This window comes from Salmo trutta, chromosome 22 (assembly GCF_901001165.1).
Source record: "Salmo trutta chromosome 22, fSalTru1.1, whole genome shotgun sequence".
NCBI lineage: Eukaryota > Metazoa > Chordata > Actinopteri > Salmoniformes > Salmonidae > Salmo > Salmo trutta.
Genome location: NC_042978.1, coordinates 44,744,584 through 44,769,110, shown reverse-complemented (window position 1 = coordinate 44,769,110; position 24,527 = coordinate 44,744,584). Strand labels below are relative to the sequence as shown.

General features: G+C 45.4%; 1 protein-coding gene across 7 annotated transcripts in view; it reads left to right on the top strand.

Annotated features, from left to right (window-relative positions):
* Nucleotides 1-24,183, top strand: part of ano8b (anoctamin 8b) — an 87,814-nt gene extending 63,631 nt beyond the window's left edge. For 2 of the 7 annotated variants that reach the window (XM_029708108.1, XM_029708110.1), the window contains exons 8-20: nucleotides 30-191; nucleotides 2,614-2,766; nucleotides 9,756-9,882; nucleotides 10,646-10,701; nucleotides 10,834-10,908; nucleotides 11,141-11,275; nucleotides 11,790-11,828; nucleotides 12,921-13,168; nucleotides 13,381-13,912; nucleotides 16,641-16,832; nucleotides 17,663-17,794; nucleotides 21,852-21,962; nucleotides 22,362-24,183. In XM_029708108.1, the coding sequence (XP_029563968.1) occupies nucleotides 30-191; nucleotides 2,614-2,766; nucleotides 9,756-9,882; nucleotides 10,646-10,701; nucleotides 10,834-10,908; nucleotides 11,141-11,275; nucleotides 11,790-11,828; nucleotides 12,921-13,168; nucleotides 13,381-13,912; nucleotides 16,641-16,832; nucleotides 17,663-17,794; nucleotides 21,852-21,962; nucleotides 22,362-23,063 (2,664 nt within the window). In that variant the 3' untranslated portion in view covers nucleotides 23,064-24,183. Of the gene's footprint in view, nucleotides 1-29; nucleotides 192-2,613; nucleotides 2,767-9,755; nucleotides 9,883-10,645; nucleotides 10,702-10,833; nucleotides 10,909-11,140; nucleotides 11,276-11,789; nucleotides 11,829-12,920; nucleotides 13,169-13,380; nucleotides 13,913-16,640; nucleotides 16,833-17,662; nucleotides 17,795-21,851; nucleotides 21,963-22,085; nucleotides 22,249-22,361 lie in introns of all 7 variants that reach the window. The other 5 variants (XM_029708114.1, XM_029708113.1, XM_029708115.1 and 2 more) reach the window with 5 other exon arrangements.
* The last annotated feature ends 344 nt before the right edge of the window (nucleotides 24,184-24,527 follow it).

Sequence of the window (24,527 nt, the reverse complement as noted above, 5' to 3'; positions counted from 1 at the left end):
GATATCTGCTGTGTATCCTCTCTCCTCAGACGAGTCGTGATATCTGCTGTGTGGTGTTTGCCCTGTTTAACGTGGTGTGGGCTACTCTCTTCTTGGAGAGGTGGAAGAGAAGGGGGGCAGAGCTGGCCTATAAGTGGGGTACGCTGGACACCCCTAACGAGTCCCTAGAGGAACCACGGACGCAGTTTAGGGTGAGGAGGACATGAGAACATTTCAACTCAATGTCTCAATATACTTTACAGAAGAAGAATGAATAACGGAAAACACAAAGCTACTGTCACGTCCTGACCAAAATAAGTTGTTATTTTCTATGGTAGAGTGGTCAGGGCGTGACAGAGGGTGTTTTTGTGTTTGTTCTATGTTCTCTATTTCTATGTTGGATTTCTAGTTTGTCTATATTTAGGTTGGGGTTCATTGGGTTGACCTTCAATTGGATGCAGCTGTTTCTCGTTGCCTCTAATTGGAGGTCATATTTAGTAGGGGTATTTTTTTCCTGTTGTTTGTGGGTAGTTGTTTCCTGTTTAGTGTATGTTCACCTGACAGAACTGTTGACGGTCGTTTTTGTTATAGTGTTTCATTAAAGTTAAATATGAGCACTTCACACGGCGCGCCTTGGTCCCCTTTATACGACCCGCGTTACAGAACTACCCACCATGACTGGATCAAGCGGTGTGCCCAGGCAGAGATGGACACCTGGTCACACATGGAATGGATGGAGAGGAGAAACTGGACTTGGGGGCAAGTTATTGAAAGATATCGGAGCCTACCGGGGAAGAACGAGAGGCAGCCCCAAAACATTTTTTTGGGGGTGCACACGGGTAGTTTGGCTGGGCCAGGGGTGAGCCCTGAGCCAACTCCCCGTGCTTATTGTGGTGAGCATGTGCCTGCCTCTCGCACTCTCTCTCCGGTACGCCTCCATAATCCAGTACGTCCTGTTCCTGCTCCCCGCACTAGCCCTGAGGTGCGTGTTACTAGTCTGGCGCATCCAAAGCCAGCCCCACGCATCAGGCCTCTAGTACGCCTCCATAGTCCAGTAAGTCCTGTACCTGCTCCTCGCACTCTCCTTTCAGTGTGCAGCCATAACCCGGTAAAGCCAGTGCCTGCTGTGAGCACTTTGCCATTAGTACGTCCTGTTCCTGCTCCCCGCACTAGCCCTGAGGTGTGTGTTACTAGTCTGGCGCCTCCAAAGCCAGCCCCACGCACCAGGCCTCCAGTGCGCCTGCCCAGCCCAGTACGTCCTGTTCCTGCTCCCCGCACTCGCCCTCCAGTGCGCCTCCATAACCCGGTACAGCCAGTGCCTGCTGTGAGCACTCGGCCCTTAGTGCGTCTTCCCAGTCCGGTGAGACCGATTCCTGCTCCTCGCACTCTCCCTCCAGTGCGCATCCATAACCCGGTACAGCCAGTGCCTGCTGTGAGCACTCGGCCTTCGGCGGTGGTCTGCAACCCAGAGCCTTCGGCGGTGGTCTGCAACCCAGAGCCTTCGGCGGTGGTCTGCAACCCAGAGCCTTCGGCGGTGGTCTGCAACCCAGAGCCTTCGGCGGTGGTCTGCAACCCAGAGCCTTCGGCGGTGGTCTGCAACCCAGAGTCTTCGGTGGCGGTTGGCGGTCTGAAGCCTCCGAAGATGATCCATGGTCTGGTTCCTCTGGACAAACAGAAGCGGGGGTATCAGCGGGTGGTGGGGGTATTACGCCCGGAACCAGAGCCGCCGCCATAGACATTTTTCCACCCTCCCTTCCCTCCCTTTAGGTTTTTATTTGTATTTTTTATATATTGTGTGCATTCGGAGTCTGCACCTTTGGGGGGGGGGGGTACTGTCACGTCCTGACCAAAATAAGTTGTTATTTTCTATGGTAGAGTGGTCAGGGCGTGACAGGGGGTGGTTTTGTGTTTGTTCTATGTTCTCTATTTCTATGTTGGATTTCTAGTTTGTCTATATCTAGTTTGGTGTTTATTGGGTTGACCTTCAATTGGATGCAGCTGTTTCTCGTTGCCTCTAATTGGAGGTCATATTTAGTAGGGGTGTTTTTTCCTGTTTGTGGGTAGTTTCCTGTTTAGTGTATGTTCACCTGACAGAACTGTTGACGGCCGTTTACATTTTTACTTCCCTCCCGCTCTCCTCCCTCCCACTCTCCTCCCTCCCTCCCTCCCGCTCTCATCCCTCCCTCCCGCTCTCCTCCCTCCCTCCACCTCTCTCCATCTCCCGCCACCTCTCTCCATCTCCCGCCACCTCTCTCCTCCCTCCACCTCTCTCTTCTCTCTCCTCTCTCCTCCCTCCACCTCTCTCATCCCTCCCTCCCTCCCGCTCTCATCCCTCCCTCCACCTCTCATCCCTCCCTCCCTCCCGCTCTCATCCCTCCCTCCCGCTATCCTCCCTCCCTCCCTCCCGCTCTCCTCCCTCCCTCCCTCCCGCTCTCCTCCCTCCCTCCACCTCTCTCCTCCCTCCACCTCTCTCTTCTCTCTCCTCTCTCCTCCCTCCACCTCTCTCCTCCCTCCAACTCTCTATATCTCCCTCCAACTCTCTCCTCCCCTCCAACTCTCTCCATCTCCCTCCACCTCTCTTCTCCCTACCTCCACCCTTTCTCTCAACCTCCCCCCCTCACTTTCCCTCTGTAGGGTGTGAAGCGGTGCAGCCCCATAACAGGCTGTGAGGAGTTTTACTACCCACCATGGAGGAGAAGGGTGTTCAGGTGGCTGGTCAGCCTGCCCATCTGCATCCTGTGTCTCTGCTTTGTGTTCCTGGCCATGCTCCTCTGCTTCGAACTGCAGGTCACTGAATGATCAACAGCTTCTAGTAACACTGTCAAACTTCCTTACTGGAGATGTACAGTTGAAGTCGGAAGTTTACATACACTTAGGTTGGAGTCATTAAAACTAGTTTTTCAACCACTCCACAAATGTCTTGTTAACAAACTATAGTTTTGGCAAGTTGGTTAGGACATCTACTTTGTGCATGACACAAGTCATCTTTCCAACAATTGTTTACAGACAGATTATTTCACTTATAATTCACTGTATCTCAATTCCAGTGGGTCAGAAGTTACACTAAGTTGACTGTGCCTTTATACAGCTTGGAAAATTCCAGAAAATGATGTCATGGCTTTAGAAGCTTCTCTTAAGCTAATTGACATCATTTGAGTCAATTGGAGGTATAGCTGTGGATGTATTTCAAGGCCCACCTTCAAACTCAGTGCCTCTTCGCTTGACATCATGGGAAAATCAAAAGAAATCAGCCAAGACCTCAGAAAATAAATTGAAGACCTCCACAAGTCTGGTTCATCCTTGGGAGCAATTTCCAAACACCTGAAGGTACCACGTTCATCTGTACAAACAATAGTACGCAAGTATAAACACCATGGGACCACGCAGCCATCATACCGCTCAGGAAGGAGACGCGTTCTGTCTCCTAAGAGATGAACGTACTTTGGTGCGAAAAGTGCAAATCAATCCCAGAACAACAGCAAAGGACCTTGTGAAGATGCTGGAGGAAACAGTTACAAAAGTATCTATATCCACAGTAAAACGAGTCCTATATTGACATAACCTGAAAGGCCGCTCAGCAAGGAGGAAGCCACTGCTCCAAAACCGCCATAAAAAAGCCAGACTACCGTTTGCAACTGGGGACAATGATCGTACTTTTTGGAGAAATGTCCTCTGGTCTGATGAAACAAAAATAGAACTGTTTGGCCATAATGACCATCGTTATGTTTGGAGGGAAAAGGGGGGAAGCTTGCAAGCCGAAAAACACCATCCCAACTGTGAAGCACGGGGGTGGCCGCATCATGTTGTGGGGGTGTTTTGCTGCAGGAGGGACTGGTGCACTTCACAAAATAGATAGCATCATGAGGAGAGAAAATGATGTGGATATATTGAAGCAACATCTCAAGACATCAGTCAGGAAGTTAAAGCTTGGTCGCAAATGGACAATGACCCCAAGCATACTTCCAAAGTTGTGGCAAAATGGCTTAAGGACAACAAAGTCAAGGTATTGGAGTGGCCATCACAAAGCCCCGACCTCAATCCTATAGAAAATTTGTGGGCAGAACTGAAAAAGTGTATGGGAGCAAGGAGGCCTACAAACTTGACTCAGTTACACCAGCTCTGTCAGGAGGAATGGGCCAAAATTCACCCAACTTATTGTGGGAAGCTTGTGGAAGGCTACCTGAAATGTTTGACCCAAGTTAAACAATTTAAAGGCAATGCTAGCAAGTACTAATTGAGTGTATGTAAGTAAATGTCTGACCCACTGGGAATGTGATGAAAGAAATAAAAGCTGAAATAAATCATTCTCTCTACTATTATTCTGACATTTCACATTCTTAAAGTGTTTACTAGGATTAAATGTCAGGAATTGTGAAAAACTGAGTTTAAATGTATTTATCTAAGGTGTATGTAAACTTCAGACTTCAACTGTACTTAGCGTTTGATTATGAATCAGTCATAAACATCTACTCCTTAGGATGGATGTGGTTCTTGTCAGTGCGTTCTATAGCTGTATGTGGCCACGTAATACAGAATAGTTAGATATATATGAAGCCATATACAGTACCAGTCAAAATTGTAGAATAATAGTGAAGACATCAAAACCATGAAATAACACATACGAACCAAAACCGTGTTAAACAAATCAAAATATACTGCTCAAAAAAATAAAGGGAACACAAGTCAATCACACTTCTGTGAAATCAAACTGTCCACTTAGGAAGCAACACTGATTGACAATAAATTTCACATGCTGTTGTGCAAATGGAATAGACAACAGGTGGAAATTATAGGCAATTAGCAAGACACCCCCAATAAAGGAGTGGTTCTGCAGGTGGGGACCACAGACCACTTCTCAGTTCCTATGCTTCCTGGCTGATGTTTTGGTCACTTTTGAATGCTGGCGGTGCTTTCACTCTAGTGGTAGCATGAGACAGAGTCTACAACCCACACAAGTGGCTCAGGTAGTGCAGCTCATCCAGGATGGCACATCAATGCGAGCTGTGGCAAGAAGGTTTGCTGTGTCTGTCAGCGTAGTGTCCAGAGCATGGAGGCGCTACCAGGAGACAGGCCAGTACACCAGGAGACGTGGAGGAGGTCGTAGGAGGGAAACAACCCAGCAGCAGGACCGCTACCTCCGCCTTTGTGCAAGGAGGAGCAGGAGGAGCACTGACAGAGCCCTGCAAAATGACCTCCAGCAGGCCACAAATGTGCATGTGTCTGCTCAAACGGTCAGAAACAGACTCCATGAGGGTGGTATGAGGGCCCGACGTCCACAGGTGGGGGTTGTGCTTACAGCCCAACACCGTGCAGGACGTTTGGCATTTGCCAGAGAACACCAAGATTGGCAAATTCGCCACTGGCGCCCTGTGCTCTTCACAGATGAAAGCAGGTTCACACTGAGCACATGTGACAGACGTGACAGAGTCTGGAGACGCCGTGGAGAATGTTCTGCTGCCTGCAACATCCTCCAGCATGACCGGTTTGGCGGTGGGACAGTCATGGTGTGGGGTGGCATTTCTTTGGGGGGCCGCACAGCCCTCCATGTGCTCGCCAGAGGTAGCCTGACTGCCATTAGGTACCGAGATGAGATCCTCAGACCCCTTGTGAGACCATATGCTGGTGCGGTTGGCCCTGGGTTCCTCCTAATGCAAGACAATGCTAGACCTCATGTGGCTGGAGTGTGCCAGCAGTTCCTGCAAGAGGAAGGCATTGATGCCATGGACTGGCCCGCCCGTTCCTCAGACCTGAATCCAATTGAGCACATCTGGGACATCATGTCTCGCTCCATCCACCAACGCCACGTTGCACCACAGACTGTCCAGGAGTTGGCGGATGCTTTAGTCCAGGTCTGGGAGGAGATCCCTCAGGAGACCATCCGCCACCTCATCAGGAGCATACCCAGGCGTTGTAGGGAGGTCATTCAGGCACGTGGAGGCCACACACACTACTGAACCTCATTTTGACTTGTTTTAAGGACATTACATCAAAGTTGGATCAGCCTGTAGTGTGGTTTTCCACTTTAATTTTGAGTGTGACTCCAAATCCAGACCTCCATGGGTTGATAAATTGGATTTCCATTGATTATTTTTGTGTGATTTTGTTATCAGCACATTCAACTATGTAAAGAAAAAATTATTTAACAAGATTATTTCATTCATTCAGATCTAGAATGTGTTATTTTAGTGTTCCCTTTATTTTTTTGAGCAGTGTATATTTTAAAGTTTAGATTCTTTAAAGTAGCCACCCTTTGCCTTGTGACAGCTTTGCACACTCTTGGAATTCTCTCAACCAGCTTCATGAGGAATGCTTTTCCAACAGTCTTGAAGGAGTTCCCACATATGCTAAGCGCTTGTTGACTGCTTTTCCTTCACTCTAGAGTCCAACTCTTCCCAAACCATCTGAATTGGGTTGATATTGGGGATTGTGGAGGCCAGGCCATCTGATGCAGCACTCCATCACTCTCCTTCTTGGTCAAATAGCCCTTACACAGCATGGAGGTGTTTTGAGTCATTGTCCTGTGGAAAACAAATTATAGTCCTTCTAAGCGTAAACCAGATGGGATGGCGTATCGCTGCAGAATGCTGTGGAAGCCATGCTGGTTAACCTGTTGAGGACAGATGTTCCGCTAGCGGAACCCCGTTCCGCCTGCGGAATCCCTAGCCAACAGCCAATGGCATCGCACGGCGCGAAATACAAAACCAACTAAAATACCACAATTCAATTTTCTCAAACAATCAACTATTTTACACCATTTTAAAGATAGGACTCTCATTAATCTAACCACATTGTCTGATTTCAAAAAGGCTTTACAGCAAAAGCAAAACATTAGATTATGTTAGGAGAGTACATAGACACAAATAATCACACAGCCATTTTCCAAGCAAGCATATATGTCACATAAACCCAAACCACAGCTAAATGCAGCACTAACCTTTGATGATCTTCATCAGATGACACTCCTAGGACATTATGTTATACAATACATGCATGTTTTGTTCAATCAAGTTCATATTTATATCAAAAACCAGCTTTTCAAATCAGCATGTGATGTTCAGAACTAGCATACCCACTGAAAACTTCCGGTAAATTTACTAAATTACTCATGATAAACGTTGACAAAATACATAACAATTATTTTAAGAATTATAGATACAGAACTCCTTTATGCAATCGCTATGTCCGATTTTAAAATAGCTTTTCGGCGAAAGCACATTTTGCAATATTCTGAGTACATAGCTCGGCCATCACAGGCTAGCTAATTTGACACCCACCAAGTTTGGGGCTCACTAAACTCAGAATTACTATTAGAAAAATTGGATTACCTTTGCTGTTCTTCGTCAGATTGCACTCCCAGGACTTCTACTTCAACAACAAATGTTGTTTTGCTTCCAAATAATCTATAGTTATATCCAAATACCTCCGTTTTGTTCGTGCGAACAGGTCACTATCCGAAGGGTAACGCGCGAGCGCATTTCGTGACAAAAAAATGCTAAATATTCCATTACCTTACTTAGAAGCATGTCAAACGCTGTTTAAAATAAATGTTTATGCTATTTTTCTCGTAAAATAGCGATAATATTCCAACCGGGCAACGTTGTATTCATTCAAAGGCTGAAAGAAAAAAAATGAGAAGTCTTGTGAACGCGCATCTCAGTCTCACTGTCCCCAGGCAGACCACTTACAAACTCTGCTGTTGTACTTTGCCCAGAGACAGAAGACACCCCATTCCACTTTCTGGTGGCTTTAGAGAGCCAATGGAAGCCTTAGAACGTGTCACGTTACAGCACAGATGCTGTAATGTTGATAGAGATGCAACAGAAGGACAACAAATTGTCAGACAGGGCACTTCCTGTATGGAATCTTCTCAGGTTTTGGCCTGCCATATGAGTTCTGTTATACTCACAAACACCATTCAAACAGTTTTAGAAACGTCAGAGTGTTTTCTATCCAAATCTACTAATTATATGCATATTCTAGTTTCTGGGCAGGAGTAGTAACCAGATTAAATCGGGTACGTTTTTTATCCGGCCGTGAAAATACTGCCCCCTATCCCAAAGAAGTTAAGTATGCCTTGAATTCCAAATACATCACAGACAGTGTCTCCAGCAAAGCACCCCCACACCATCACACCTCCTCCTCCATGCTTCACGGTGGGAACCACACATGCGGAGATCATCCATTCACCTACTCTGCGTCTCACAAAGACACGGCGGTTGGAACCAAAAATCTCAAATTTGCACTCCTTAGACCAAAGGACTAATTTCCACCAGTCTAATGTCCATTGCTCGTGTTTCTTGGCCCAAGCAAGTCTCTTATTCTTATCGGTGTCCTTTAGTAGTGGTTTCTTTGCAGCAATTCGACCATGAAGGCCTGATTCACGCAGTCTCCTCTGAACAGTTGATGTTGAGATGTGTCTGTTACTTGAACTCTGTGAAGCATTTATTTGAGCTGCAATTTCTGAGGTGCAGTTAATTCTAAAGAACTTATCCTCTGCAGCAGAGGTAACTCTGGGTCTTCCTTTCCTGTGGCGGTCCTCATGAGAGTCAGTTTCATCATAGTGCTTGATGGTTTTTGCGACTGCACTTGAAGAAACTTTCAAAGTTCTTGACATTTTCCGTATTGACTGACCTTCATGTCTTAAAGTAATGATGGACTGTCGTTTATCTTTGCTTATTTGAGCTGTTCATGCCATAATATGGACTTGGTATTTTACCAAATAGGGCTATCTTCTGTATACTGTACCACCCCTACCTTGTCACAACACAACTGATTGGTTAAAACGCATTAAGAAGTTAAGAAATTCCACAAATTAACTTTAAACAAGGCACACCGGTTAATTGAAATGCATTCCAGATGACTACCTCATGAAGCTGGTTGAGAGAATGCCAAGAGTGTGCAAAGCTGTCATCAAGGCAAAGGGTGGCTACTTTGAAGAATCTCAAATATAAATATATTTTGATTTGTTTAACACTTTTTTGGTTACTACATGATACCATATGTGTTATTTCATAGTTGTGATGTCTTCACTATTATTCTACAATGTAGAAAATAGTAAAAATAAAAACCCTTGAATGAGTAGGTGTGTCCAAACTGTTGACTGGTGCTGTATGTGTGTAGTAAGTGTGTAGTATGTGTGTAGTAAGTGTGTAGTATGTGTGTAGTAAGTGTGTAGTATGTGTGTAGTAAGTGTGTAGTAAGTGTGTAGTAAGTGTGTAGTATGTGTGTAGTAAGTGTGTAGTATGTGTGTAGTAATGTGTGTAGTAAGTGTGTAGTATGTGTGTAGTAAGTGTGTAGTATGTGTGTAGTAAGTGTGTAGTATGTGTGTAGTAAGTGTGTAGTAAGTGTGTAGTATGTGTGTAGTAAGTGTGTAGTATGTGTGTAGTAAGTGTGTAGTATGTGTGTAGTAAGTGTGTAGTAAGTGTGTAGTAAGTGTGTAGTATGTGTGTAGTAAGTGTGTAGTATGTGTGTAGTAAGTGTGTAGTATGTGTGTAGTAAGTGTGTAGTATGTGTGTAGCAAGTGTGTAGTAAGTGTGTAGTAAGTGTGTAGTAAGTGTGTAGTATGTGTGTAGTAAGTGTGTAGTAAGTGTGTAGTAAGTGTGTAGTATGTGTGTAGTAAGTGTGTAGTATGTGTGTAGTATGTGTGTAGTAAGTGTGTAGTAAGTGTGTAGTAAGTGTGTAGTAAGTGTGTAGTATGTGTGTAGTAAGTGTGTAGTATGTGTGTAGTATGTGTGTAGTAAGTAAGAAAGTTTTTGTTGTTGTTATGGTGTTTGCAGGAGTTTGTTATGGGGATTAAAGAAGTGCCTCGTCTGGCCCGGTTCATCCCTAAGATCATGCTGGCCATCACTGTGACCGCCTGTGACGAGGTGTACAGGAAGATAGCCTACTGGCTCAACGACATGGGTGAGAACAGACACTCTTATCCCTTTCATACACAGACCAACATCCCACTATTTTACCATGCCTGCTTCTGTATACCAGGTGCTGGTGTATCTGAAAAGGGTAGGGAGTACAAAAAAAAACACCTATAGACCTACCGTGAATCCCAAACCAACCTCTCGCCCCTATCAACTCAGTTGGAGGGCCCTCCATTGTCGCGTGTTGCTGAATAAACTCAGAGGGTGACTTCAAGAGTGGCGAGGAACAAATAAACCCCTCAACTTCGGGACAGACTTGTGACTTGAATGATGCAATTCATGTTTCACATTTAAATAATAAAACAAGCATGAAATGAAAATGAGAAAATTCCCTGTGTTGTTTTACAAGATATAAACCTCTGTAACATTTAAACATTTAATTTGGGAGGTATTTAATCTGTTACATGTGTCAAGCCTCGAAATCAGACACAAACAATTACAGGTAGCTCATAGACACCTCTCCATTCTTTTGTGTGAAATTGTGCAAACTCAAAAATAACGTAGTGCGTTATGGGATACCACTTCGCTCTGAAGCAAGCAGCGTAGCTGGCTCTGTGGAAGTGTCTATCGGAGGGTCTCATTAGCTCCTACACCCTTCAGAATGTTCACCCCCTTAGCTTTGGGACACTTGTGCATGTGGCAGAGGGGAAGGGGAATGGGCTAATGGAGGAGCAGCGGAATTAAACAAACGAATTCAGGTGATGATGATTATTGCTGTGAATTCTGACATTATGTTTCGTCCCCCACAGAAAACTATAGACTCCAGAGTGCCTATGAGAAACACCTCATCATTAAATTGGTTCTTGTGAGTGCTGTCATCTTCCTTATTACATGGAAATTGGACTCACTTTTCACAAGACAAAAGGATTGAAATACAGAATTGACACTTTCCCTCTGAGGTTTTTACCACTCACGTGTTTTCTTTCTGTACTCTCAGTTTCAGTTTGTAAACTCTTATCTCAGCCTTTTCTACATTGGATTCTACCTCAAAGACATGGAGCGTCTGAAAGAGGTAAGAGACACTGAAATCACAATACGTTTCCACTCCTTCCAAATAGTTACCCAAGCCATGTTCATCTTCCTGGTCTTCCTTGCTTCATCCCTCCCTCCCCTTCACATGTTGTTCTCTCTTCGTTCTGTCTATTTTTCCATCCTGTCTGTTGTGTGGTTCCGTGGTGCTGGTTCCGTGGTGCTGGTTCCGTGGTGCTGGTTCCGTGGTGCTGGTTCTGTGGTGCTGGTCTTAGCTGTTACTGGTGTTCTCTCTGGGACAGAGTCTTCTCAGACAGCTGAAGGACAATGTGCTGCCTTTTGTCTTCCTCAAGATCAAGCTGTTGGTCGTCACCATCCCCTGGGTCATCAAGGCCTCCTTCAGGTCCAAAGTACGACCTTGCCTGTGTGTCAAGGGTCAGGGGGTTAGAGGTCAAAGTCATCTCGACATTACCTGCCCAGCGCCCCATGCATGACCTTAGACCTTTAAACATCATGTGCCTTATTTGTGTAGAGTTGTAGTCTGTTATTTTGTTGGGCTTGTAGTATTAGCATCATTATTGTATGTATCTTTGGCATTGCATAGAAAGCATTTCCATGTTCAGGTAGATGCAGGATGGCTAAATGTGGGTCTGTTGTAGGCTGTCTGCTAGCATAAACCTGTTAGTCCTATAGCACATGTAGTCCTGTTTTTGTAAGGATTCTGTTGCTAACTTGTCACACACCCAGTTACCTACTATAGGAAGACGTGTAGTACATGTGAATACTATGTTGATTTAAAAACACATATAGAATGTTCCACAGTTGGTTTTCCACTCTGCCTGTCTCGTTGTTGGTTGTGTTCATGATGGGAATATGGAAGCGGTTGATATGTCTGATAAGCAGTGTTCTGCTTTGGGTTTGTAGCGTCTGGCTACCTGTGGATTTGAGCAGCTGTTCTATAAGGTTTGTGTCGGGAAAGTCATATGCCTGGCACGTCAATCTGTCACTCTGTCCTTTTGTCCTTCTTTCTGTCACTCAGTCCATCTCTAATAACTGTGCCCTTGTGTGTTTATAGATTATTCATTTCTGTGTGTTTATAGATTATTCATTTCTGTGTGTTTATAGATTATTAATTTCTGTGTGTTTATAGATTATTAATTTCTGTGTGTTTATAGTTTATTCATTTCTGTGTGTTTATAGATTATTCATTTCTGTGTGTTTATAGATTTCTGAAAAGCAAAAATGTTCCAGGATATGTTTGTTTGTGTTGATACTTTCTGTTTGTGTTAAGGAACATATTAATCATTTGTTGTCATTGGTGGAAACTGATGATTGATGACTAAGGACTGTCTGTCAATGTGCTATGTGTGGTTTGTGCTTTGACTTGGTCATGGTTTGCAGTGAAATGACAATATGCGTGTGTCTCTGTGTCCTAGGTCTCAACTCAGTGGTAGTCATGGTATTGGTAGTCATGGTAGTGGTAGTCATGGTATTGGTAGTCATGGTAGTGGTAGTCATGGTAGTGGTAGTCATGGTAGTGGTAGTCATGGTAGTGGTAGTCATGGTATTGGTAGTCATGGTAGTGGTAGTCATGGTAGTGGTAGTCATGGTATTGGTAGTCATGGTAGTGGTAGTCATGGTAGTGGTAGTCATTGTAGTGGTAGTCATGGTATTGGTAGTCATGGTAGTGGTAGTCATGGTAGTGGTAGTCATGGTAGGGGTAGTCATGGTAGTGGTAGTTTTGCATGTCATGGTTTTGATGTTGCACATTGGACCAGGCAGTAGATCCAGAGCAGCGTGTGTATTTGAATGGGAGTGAACTGCTTGCGGTTTAGCTATACAATTGTTTTCAGTCCATTGTGTTTAGTACTGAGTGAATATTTTATTTTTGCAAAGGAATTATATTTCTTGATTTTGTACAACTATATTTGTTTACTGTGGTGCCCTAATAATTACTTATTGAAATCGCTATGCATGGTATGAAACCCTGTGACAGACCCTGACATCCCTGACCTTTAACCCTTCATCCTGTCCTCTATTTCCTGTTTGTGTCAGATGCTGGCCACCCTGCTGATCATCCGCCATTTTGTCCAGAACGTGAAGGAGGTGATGCAGCCTTACCTGTACGAGCGCCACAAGCTGGGCGAGCTCACCCTGCGCAGCGTCTGGGATCTGCTGCTCTCAGCCCTGCTCAAGTACTGCAGGCTGGCCGCAGGAAAGCCCCAGGCTTCACCCACCGACCAGGCCATGCCAGGCCCTGGCCTGAGGGGAACCAGACCCGGGGTGGGACAGCCTGACCGCAGGTAATGCTGACACAACGGCTTGTATTCGTCCATGAATACGTAACACGAGAGCTTCCTTTTTCAGACAGGTTTCCTTGAGTGTAGTCAAGCCTATGTTTTGATTTGTTTGAGGATGTGTGACACATTCACATTATTACATGGCTAACCCAATACAATAGTGTTATAGATAGTATATGATAAGACTACAGTCGAACCTTTCTTCTGTTCTGCAGGGAGAAGAAGTGTCTGAACGGGGGATGTGGGGTGCCTGAAGAGGAGGAGGGAGAGAGGGAGGAGGGGGACAGTGGGAGGTTCAGTGAGGGAGAGAATGAGGAATCGTCTGAGAGTCTGATAGACTGTGGCCTCAAGCTGAGGAAGGTCAGCTTCATAGAGAGGGGGGACAGGAAGTCGTCTGGAGGGGGCTGCGTCCCCACAATGGAGGACAGTTTCCTGGAGGACGGCAGCCCCACTATGGTGGAGAAGGGGATGGATCCGGCGTCGGTGTTCGAGACATATGATGATGACGATGACAATGGCGTCACTGAGACAAAGGACACGGGAGGTTCGGCCAATGAAAGTATGGCGGCTGCACCGCTGCCTTCTGGGCCAGAGAGCACGGTGACGGTGCGTCATCGCAGAAGGCAGAGGAGTTTGGAGAGGGCAGACTCTAAAACCAAGCGGGAGTCATGGATCGACCCGCCAGAGGAGCAGGAGAGTACGAGTCTGGCACAGGCTGAGATAGAGAGCTGCATGCAGACATATGAGGTAGGAAGACAGCATACACACACACACACACACACACACACACACACACACACACACACACACACACACACACACACACACACACACACACACACAAACTAACTAATGAGCAGGCTCACTCACTATGTGAACTATGTCAACAATGCCAACTCTAAATAAACAATTCCATCGTCCCAAATGAGACCAACTAGAGGGGTAACCGTCCTGCTGTAGATCTATTTCCATTTCCATACTGAATCATGTAGCTGGGCATGTGTTCCTGTTACCATGGACCTAGATTTACCCCATGCTCTCTCAGCCAAACTCAGGTCATGCCTCTGTCCATTCATATGATAGTCCAATATATCCTGCCTAGGGTCCTTCACAAACTCTCATTGGATCCCTGAAGTGACTTGAGCTCTAAGCTGTTGATTGGTATCTGGGATGGCATGGATTGGTTTTGAGGTTACCTCGGGCAAAATACTTCTAGTTATTCTATTGACTACTGTGCTAACTTGAATGTAATTACTGTGTAAATCAAATCAAATTGTATTGGTCACATACACATGTTTAGCAGATGTTATTGAAGGTGTAGCAAAATGCTTGTGTTTCTTGCTCCAACAGTGCAGTAGTATCTAACAAGTAATATCTAACAATTTCACAACAATACACACAAATCTAAAGTAAAGGAATGGAATTAAGAATATATAAATATTTGGACGAGCAATGTCAGAGTGGCATAGACTAAAATACAGTAGAATAGGATAGAATACAGGATATACATATGAAATGAGTATGCAAAATATGTAAATATTATTAAAGTGACTAGTGTTCCATTATTAAAGTGGCCAGTGATTTCAAATATGTGTATGTAGGCAGCAGCCTGTCTGCGATAGTGATGGCTGTTTAACAGTCTGATGGCCTTGAGATAGAAGCTGTTTTTCAGTCTCTCAGTCCCTGCTTTGATGCACCTGTACTGACCTCGCCTTCTGGATAATAGTGGGGTGAACAGGCAGTGGCTCGGGTGGTTGTTGTCCTTGATGATCTTTTTGGCCTTCCTGTGACATCGGGTGGTGTAGGTGTCCTTGAGGGCAGGTAGTTTGCCCCCGGTGATGCGTTGGGCAGACCGCACCACCCTCTGGAGAGCCCTGCGGTTGCGGGTGGTGCAGTTGCCGTACCAGGCAGTGATACAGCCCGACAGGATGCTCTCATTGTGCGTCTGTAAATGTTTGTGAGGGTCTTACATTTTTTTAGCCTCCTGAGGCTTATCTTGGCCAGGTCGCAGTTGTAAATGAGAACTTGTTCTCAACTAGCCTACCTGGTTAAATAAAGGTGAAATAAATAAATAAAAAGAGGCGCTGTTGCTGCTTCTTCACCACACTGTCTGTGTGGGTGGACCATTTCAGTTTGTCAGTGATGTGTACACAGAGGAACTTTAAGCTTTCCACCTTCTCCACTGTGGTCCTGTCGATGTGGATAGGGGGGGTGCTCCCTCTGCTGTTTCCTGAAGTCCACGATCAGCTCTTTTGTTTTGTTGATGTTGAGTGAGAGGTTATTTTCCTGGCACCACACACCCAGGGCCCTCACCTCCTCCCTGTAAGCTGTCTCGTCATTGTTGGTAATCAGGCCTACTACTGTTGTGTCGTCTGCAAACTTGATGATTGAGTTGGAGGCGTGTGTGGCCACGCAGTCTTGGGTGAACAGGGAGTACAGGAGGGGGCTCAGCACGCACCCTTGTGAACACACACCCCTGTGTTGAGGATCAGCGAAGGGGAGGTGTTGTTTCCTACCTTCACCACCTGGGGGCGGGCCATCAGGAAGTCCAGGACCCAGTTGCACAGGGCGGGGTTCAAACCCAGATCCTTGACTAGTTTCTCAAAGCACTTCATGATGACAGAAGTGAGTGCTACGGGGCGATAGTCATTTAGTTCAGTTACCTTCACTTTCTTGGGTACAGGAACAATGGTGTATATCTTGAAGCATGTGGGGACAGCAGACTGAGATAGGGAGAGATTGAATATGTCCATAACCACACCAGCAGCTGGCCTGCGCATGCTCTGAGGACGCGGCTAGGGATGCCGTCTGGGCCGGCAGCCTTGCGAGGGTTAACACGGTTAAAGGTCTTACTCACGTCGGCCACGGAGAAGGAGAGCCCACATTCCTTGGTAGCTGGCCGCGTCGGTGGCACTGTGTTATCCTCAAAGAGGGCAAAAAAGGTGTTTACCTCATCCAGAAGCAAGACATCGGTGTCCGCGACGTGGCTGGTTTTCCCTTTGTAGTCCGTGATTGTCTGTAGACCCTGCCACATACGTCTCATAGAAAATAGTATTTATGTAATACCACCAAGAACTGTAAATACATTGTATCTGTGTCAGGTGCTATGCACTCAGAGTCAACTGGCAGTACCACTGAGCCATAAAAAAAGGGACATTTACGTTAGGGGTTCTCTTGACGTCACTGTGCGTAGCTAAGTTATCCATGAGTAGCTAACTTCTCATACATGTACAATTACAGTGCCAGTCAGAAGTTTGTACACACAGCTACTCATTCAAGGGTTGTGCTTTCTTTTTTTACTATTTTATACATTGTAGAATATTAGTGAAGACATCAGAACTATGAAATAACACATGTTGAATCATGTAGTAACCAAAAAAGTGTTAAACAAAACAAATCATATTTTGAACGGGATTATCATCTATCCATGTCACAGACAGTGCTGACTATCCCTTGTGTTTTTTGTCCCTTCCAGGACACCTTCCAGGACTACCAGGAGATGTTTGTCCAGTTCGGCTACGTGGTTCTCTTCTCCTCAGCCTTCCCCCTGGCGGCCATGTGTGCCCTCATCAACAACATCATCGAGATCCGCAGCGACGCCTTTAAGCTCTGTACCGGCTTGCAGAGACCCTTCGGCAAGAGAGTGGAGAGCATCGGACAGTGGCAGGTATGACTGAGGGACAGGTAGGACTGAAGGATAGACAGGACTGAGGGACAGGTAGGACTGAGGGACAGGCAGGAATGAGGGACATGTAGGACTGAGGTACAGGCAGGACTGAGGGACAGGTAGGACTGAGGGACAGGCAGGAATGAGGGACAGGTAGGACTGAGGGACAGGCAGGAATGAGGGACAGGTAGGACTGAGGTACAGGTAGGACTGAAGGACAGGCAGGACTGAGGGACAGGTAGGACTGAGGGATAGGCAGGAATGAGGGACAGGCAGGACCTAGGGACAGGTAGAACTGAGGGCCAGATAGGACTGAGAGACAGGTAGGACTGAGGGACAGGCAGGACTGAGGGACAGGCAGCAATGAGGGACAGGAAGGACTGAGGGACAGGTATGACTGAGGGCCAGATAGGACTGAGAGACAGGCAGGACTGAGGGACAGGCAGGACTGAGGGACATGTAGGACCTAGGGACAGGCTGGACTGAGGGACAGGTGAAAACTGAGGGACAGATAGGACTGAGAGACAGGTAGGACTGAGGAACAGGTGGGACCTAGGGACAGGCAGCACTGAGGGACAGGTAGGACCTAGGGACAGGCAGGACTGAGGGACAGATAGGTCAGTCAGAGGGGTGGGAATGGGAAACTGTGTTTATGCAAGGCCACAGAATGCACAGGCTTTTATTGCAGCCCAGCACTAATATTTAATAAACAGAGACCTGTCCTTTCATAAAAGCCTATTCATGGATTTAACTTGTGTAAGCTTTATAGGCATGATGTTCTGTGCTACATACAGTAAACCTGTCTGTGGTGTGTGTGTGTCTCTTTGCAGACAGCGATGGAGGCTATGGGTCTGATCGCCATCATAGTCAACTGTTACCTGATTGGTCAGTGTGGTCAGCTGCAGCGCCTCTTCCCCTGGCTCAGCCCTGAGATGGCCATCATCTCCATTGTCATCCTTGAGGTACATCCTCTATTAAAGTCACTCACCTGATCAGATACAGTGCCTTCAGAAAGTTTTCACACCACTTGACTTGTTCCACATTTTGTTGTCTTACAGCCTGAATTTAACATTTATTGAATTTAGAATTTTTTGGGGGGTCACAAGCCAACACATAATACCCCATAATGTCAAAGTAGAATACATTCTTTTGACATTTTTACAAATTAATTAAAAATGAAAAGTTGTAATGTCTTGAGTCAGTAAGTATTTAACCCCTTTCTTATGGCAAACCTAAATAAGTTCAGATGTTTGCTTAACAAGTCACATAATAAGTTGCATTGACAGGATTTAACAGGATTTTTGAACATCACACATACAATTATCTGGAAGGTCCCTCAGTCGAGCAGTGAATTTTAAACACAGATTCAACCACAAAGACCAGGGAGGTTTTCCAATGCCTTGAAAAGATGGGCACCTGTTGGTAGATGGGTAAACATAATTACACTTTGGATGGTGTATCAATACACCCAGTCACTACAAAGATACAAGCGTCCTTCCTACAGTATATCAAATCAAATCAAATTGTATTAGTCACATGCGCCAAATACATCCGACGAGCGTCAGAGCCGGTGTAGTACGATTCGATCTTAGTCCTCTATTGACGCTTTGCCTGTTTGATGGTTCGTCGGAGTGCATAGCGTGATTTCTTATAAGCTTCCGGTTTGGTGTCCTGCTCCTTGAAAGCGGCAGCTTTCATCAACTGTTCAGAGGAGACTGCTTGAATCAGGCCTTCATGGTCGAATTGCTGCAAAGAAACCACTACTAAAGGACACCAATAAGAAGAAACCACTACTAAAGGACACCAATAAGAAGAAACCACTACTAAAGGACACCAATAAGAAGAAACCACTACTAAAGGACACCAATAAGAAGAAACCCCTACTAAAGGACACCAATAAGAAGAAACCACTACTAAAGAACACCAATAAGAAGAAGAAACTTGATTGGACCAAGAACCACGAGCAATGGACATTAGACAGGTGGAAATTTGTCATTTTGTTTGATGAGTCCAAATTTGCGATTTTTGGTTCCAACCGCCGTGTCTTTGTGAGACACAGCGTAGGTGAACGGATAATCTCCACATGTGTGGTTCCCACCGTGAAGCATGGAGGAGGTGTGATGATGTGGGGCTGCTTTGCTTGTGACACTGTCTGATATATTTAGAATTCAAGGCACACTTAACCAGCATGGCTTCCACAGCATTCTGCAGCAATACGCCATCCCATCTGGTTTGCGCCTAGTGGGGCTATCATTTGTTTTTCCGCAGGACAATGACCCAACACAAGAAGGAGAGTGATTGACTGCTGCATCAGATGACCTGGCCTCCACAATCACCCAACCTCAACCCAATTGAGATGGTTTGGGATGAATTGGACCGCAGAGTGAAGGAAAAGCAGCCAACAAGTGCTCAGCATATGTGGGAACTCCTTCAAGGCTGTTAGGATTTCAGGTGAAACTGGTTGAGAGAATGAAAAATGTGCAAAGCTGTCATCAAGGCAAAGGGTGGCTACATTGAAGAATCTCAAATATAAAATATATAGGCAGAATGGTCATCATTTCTTTTTCCACAGGACAATGACCCAACACAAGAAGGAGAGTGATTGTGTTGGATGTTGAGTCCAGAAACAGGCAAGGGTCAAAACCGGGAAGACCAGAAAAAGCAACAGGAGTACGGGAAAAATACGCTGGTTGTCTTGACTAAACATACAAGACGAACTGGCACAGAGAGACAGGAAACACTGGGATAAATACACTGGGGAAAATAAGCGACACCTGGAGGGGGTGGAGACAATCACAGGAACAGGTGAAACAGATCAGGGAGTGACAATTAGTGTATTTTATTTATTATTTTCTTCCACTTTGACATTATAGAGTATTTTGTGTGGATCGTTGACAAAAAATTACAATGAAATACATTTTAATCCCACCTTGTGACACAACAAAATGTGGAAAAAGTCAAGGGGTGTGAATACTTTCTGACGGGTCTGTAATACCTAGGCTTTAACTCAGTAGGCTGATGGGGTTTTGAGTTGCATAGACCCATGTTTTTATGAGTTAGTCTCTCAGTCTCACACTGTTTCAGTGTTGGCAGGGTTAAATAGGGATTTTGTGGTAGTCTAACACTCAGCACTGGTCCAGAATTAGATTTGATTGACATCCTCTAATAGTTGAGGTGAAGATATATGGCTAGAAAACTGATCTCAGAGCAGCTCAACCTCTCAAACTGACAGCAACCCAGCAGGCCATATAGATGTGTTTCTTTAGAAGTCACCTCAGTGAGCTATGGTCCTCATACTGTCTTCCAAAAGACATATTTCAAACGTTTATTGTGACCTGCACCAATGTGTTTTGGCATCAAGACGTCCTCAGTCTACTAGCATGCTTTCAGGTGAGATTAAGTCATCATAATATGACATATATCCGCTGTCTTATTTCATATGAACTTCCTCCTTTCTTTAAATCTTTATTTGGTCATGTCAAAATATATATCATTTTTTTTTATCCCAGAGAAGGGATAATCTTGCTCACCAGCCAGCGGCAGGTGTGTCTATGAAAGACTATGTTGAAGCCAACTACAGCTACCTCAATGAAATGTATCCTTTTCTGAGGTGGCTTTCAGCTCTACAACTAAGTGCCCATAGCAGTAAAGACGATGACGTTTTCTATGTGGTGCTTCACTCCTGGGTATATCTGTGGGTGTTGATAAGATGGGTGGTGAGTGACGTGAACCCTAGTCTCAGCCAGTCACTGTACATACCTGTAGGAAAGGTCAAGTGTTACACAATCTCTGGACACTCCGTCACACTACCGGTGGGTGGGGTGTAAGGGGGGGGTCTCAACATACTAAATCAACACAGCACAGCAATGCAGCCAGTAAACAGGTCACAGCTGTTGTTGTGTCCTCTTGCTTCATGGACAGCATAGGTCAGAGTGCAGTAGGCCTATCACTGATTCAAAGAAAACTGATTCAAAGTCACCGATTCAAAGAAAACTGATTCAAAGTCACTGATTCAAAGAAAACTGATTCAAAGTCACTGATTCAAAGAAAACTGATTCAAAGAAAACTGATTCAAAGAAAACTGATTCAAAGTCACCGAATCAAAGAAAACTGATTCAAAGTCACTGATTCAAAGAAAACTGATTCAAAGTCACTGATTCAAAGAAAACTGATTCAAAGTCACTGATTCAAAGAAGACCACGCACTAGAGAGAGCAGACATTTATTTTTGATGCTTTAACGTTTTACACAGTATATAACCTCAGCAAAAAAAGAAACATCCCTTTTTCAGTACCTTGTCTTTCAAAGATAATTCGTAAAAATCCAAATAACTTCACAGATCTTCATTGTAAAGGTAATTTCACACCGGTTACTTATGCACTGAGTATACCAAACATTAAGAACACCTAATATTGAGTTGCACCCCCTGCTTTTCCCCACAGAACAGCCTCAGTTCGTCGGTGCATGGACTCGACAAGATGTCAAAAGCGTTCCACAGGGATGCTGGCTCATGTTAACTCCAATGCTTCCCACAGTTGTGTCAAGTTGGTTGGATGTCCTTTGTGTGGTGGACCATTCATGATACACATGGGAAACTGTTGAGCGTGAAAAACCCAGCAGCGTTGCAGTTCTTGATACAAACCGATGAGCCTGGCACCTACTACCATACCCCGTTCAAAGGCACTTAAATATTTTGTCTTGCCCATGTTTTAATGGCACACATACACAATCCATGTCTCAATTGTCTCAAGACTTAAACATCCTTCTTTAACCTGTCTCCTCCTCTTCATCTACACTGATTGAAGTGAATTTAACAAGTGACATAAATAAGGGATCATAGCTTTCACTTGGATTCACCTGCTCAGTCTATATCATGGAAAGATCCATGTTTTGTATACTCAGTATGTACTATATATACTGTATATCTCCTCTCTCCTCTCTCTCTCTTTCCCCCTTTTTCTCTCTCTCTCTCCCTCCTCTCTCTCTCCCTCCCATCTCTCTTTCTGTCTCTCTCTCACAGCACTTTGCCATCCTGCTGAAGTACATCATTCACGTAGCAATCCCAGACATCCCCAGCTGGGTGGGGGAGGAGATGGCCAAACTGGAGTACCAACGCAGGGAGGCTTTTAAGGTAAATTGTTATAATGGCTTGTTTGGTCAATGCCTGAATCACATTGGTGTTGTGAGCAATTCATTCTATCAATCAAGCAATAATCAATCAAATTGATTTATAAAAACCTTTTTACATCACCAGTTGTTACAAAGTGACCCAGTAACCCAAAGTGAAACAGTAAGCTGGCCTAGACCTCAAAGAGCAAGCAGAAGCAGAAGCAGATTGGGTAAACTGTCCAGGAGGAAGAAACCTAGAGAGGAAACCGGCTCAGAGGGCTATCCTCTTCTGGCTGTACCTGGTAGAGGTTAAGATTGAATATGACCATCATGGCCAGATAGTTTCACAGTTCAGAGTGTGCACATGTTTGTCAGACTGTGATTGCGTGAGTTGTTGTAGCGGTTGTTAATCTCCCAACAGAAGCACGAGCGGCAGGCGCAGCAGCACTATCAACAGCTACAGAGGAGGAAGAGAGAGGAGGAGGAGAGGCAGAGGCAGACGGAGCACCAGGCTCGCAGGGAGAGGGAGAGAGATGAGGGAAAGGACTCCTCCGGGGGAGAACACCACCACGACAAGAGCCACGGGGGGAAGTCCCGCTCTGGTGGGGGTGGAGGTGGGGACAAGCCCAAGAGGCCTAGCTCCCTCCTGGCCAACAACAACGTGATGAAGCTCAAACTGATCACCCCCTTACAGAGCAAGTTCTCCTCCGGCAGCGCGCGCTCCCCTCAGTCTCCCACCGGAAACGAACCCAAGCTCCCCGGGTTCCTCAGCTTCAAGTTCCTCAAGTCGCCTGAGAATAAGAAGGAAGCGGCTGCTGCCGCTGCAGCCGCAGCCACGGCAACGAATACCACGACGACCGCGACCGCCCCCGGCGGTAACCAGGAGCGGTCTCAGTCGCCGAGCAAGTCGTTCAACCCTGGGAAACTGTTTAACTTTGGGAAGTCAGAGGGGGGCTCCTGTGTGAATGGGTCCCAGTTACCCCGACCAGGGGAGGGTTCCCAGGGATCTGACAAACAGCTCACCAAGTCTGACCTGAATGGGGTGCCGGATGAGATCCCCTCGCCTGGAGGGGATGAGGGGGAGAACGGACACCACACAGACTCCTCAGACCCTAAAGTCTAGGCTCTCTTTGGATAGGGAGATGACAAACTGCTGTGAGAACTTAGCTTAATATATCTACTAGAAGGAGAAACGTATGGGGAGAAAAGGTCAAGCCTCTCTCCGTGCTGTCTGGATCTGAGGTTGTGTATGTAGATGCTGCCTGGGGGCTGGGAGGGGGACTAATGGTAATGATGATGGGATGTGTGGGTCTGCATTGTTGCTGTTGCTGAGAGACTTTCAGGCTTAATGGTGAAGACATAACCCACCCTTTTACCCGTGGCCACACACACACACACACACACACACACACACACACACACACACACACACAATCCCCTTTTTTCTGCAATACATATAGAAATGCATGAGCTGCATTTCTGATGCTTTCCGAGCATTTTCAAAAAAAGGGAGAGCAGTGTTTCTTGATTTATTCTATTCTGAAAATTGTAAGCATCCTGGCGGCCATCTTGCCACTGAAACATAACATCCTGGTTTCGAGGTCAGAAGAAAAAAATGGATTGGTGTGTGTGAATCAAAAGCATAATGACACCTTTCACAGTCACCACACAATGGTGGCCTGATATCAGACTCATTTTTAACTGTGACGGCCGATCGGCTTTTCTACTTATACGAACCGGCGGTGCTAGCCGAGCAATATCAAATCAGTGTTTCAAATCTGAGCAGTACTGCAAAATACGTCCAGTTCTTTGTTTTTCACCCACACTCCCATCTGAAGGCATACGTGAGCAGTCATGAGTTTTGTATATACAGTACATCCCATGAAAACAACGGCAATATCTGAAGTGTATGTCTGACACAGTGTGTGGGAAACAGGATGTTGTGTTTGACGTTGTGAAAGGCAGAGATGAAAATCATTTGATAAAAGACAGAATCTGTCTTGCAGGAGAGAGAGAGAGAGAGAGAGAGAGAGAGAGAGAGTTGTTTTGACTGATAGGACAGGATGTTGATGTGGATTATACAGTACACGGTATGTATCATGGAAAGTCTGGGTTCCTGTAGTTTACTGTATGCCATTCTAATCTCTCTCCATTCAAGCCTGCAGAGAGACATTCTACACAGTATACTAGTGGCTTTCCATTTCAGCACACAGATCTGACTAGATTAGTGAGTAGACTAGACATAGAAAGAGAGAAGATTTGCACTAAACCCTGACGTTCTGCACTGAGACAGCAGAGCCTGTTCTGACTGCAGGTGGAAGGAAGAACTATACCGGTCTGCCTCATAACATAACATAACATATACAAACCTTGGATTTTATTATTGCTAGTATCTTGTACTGTAGATGCTGTTGTCATTTCATCCGACATCCCTAGTTCCTAAATCCCAGGTGGCTGCTGGTCCCCATCATTCATTTGAGAGCTGATATGTATTTTATGTTGTTTATTCTATTTATTTCAAATGGGATTCGTTGCCAAAGCATCACCTTTCTGACTACACTGGCAGTGATAGCATAGAGATGACAGA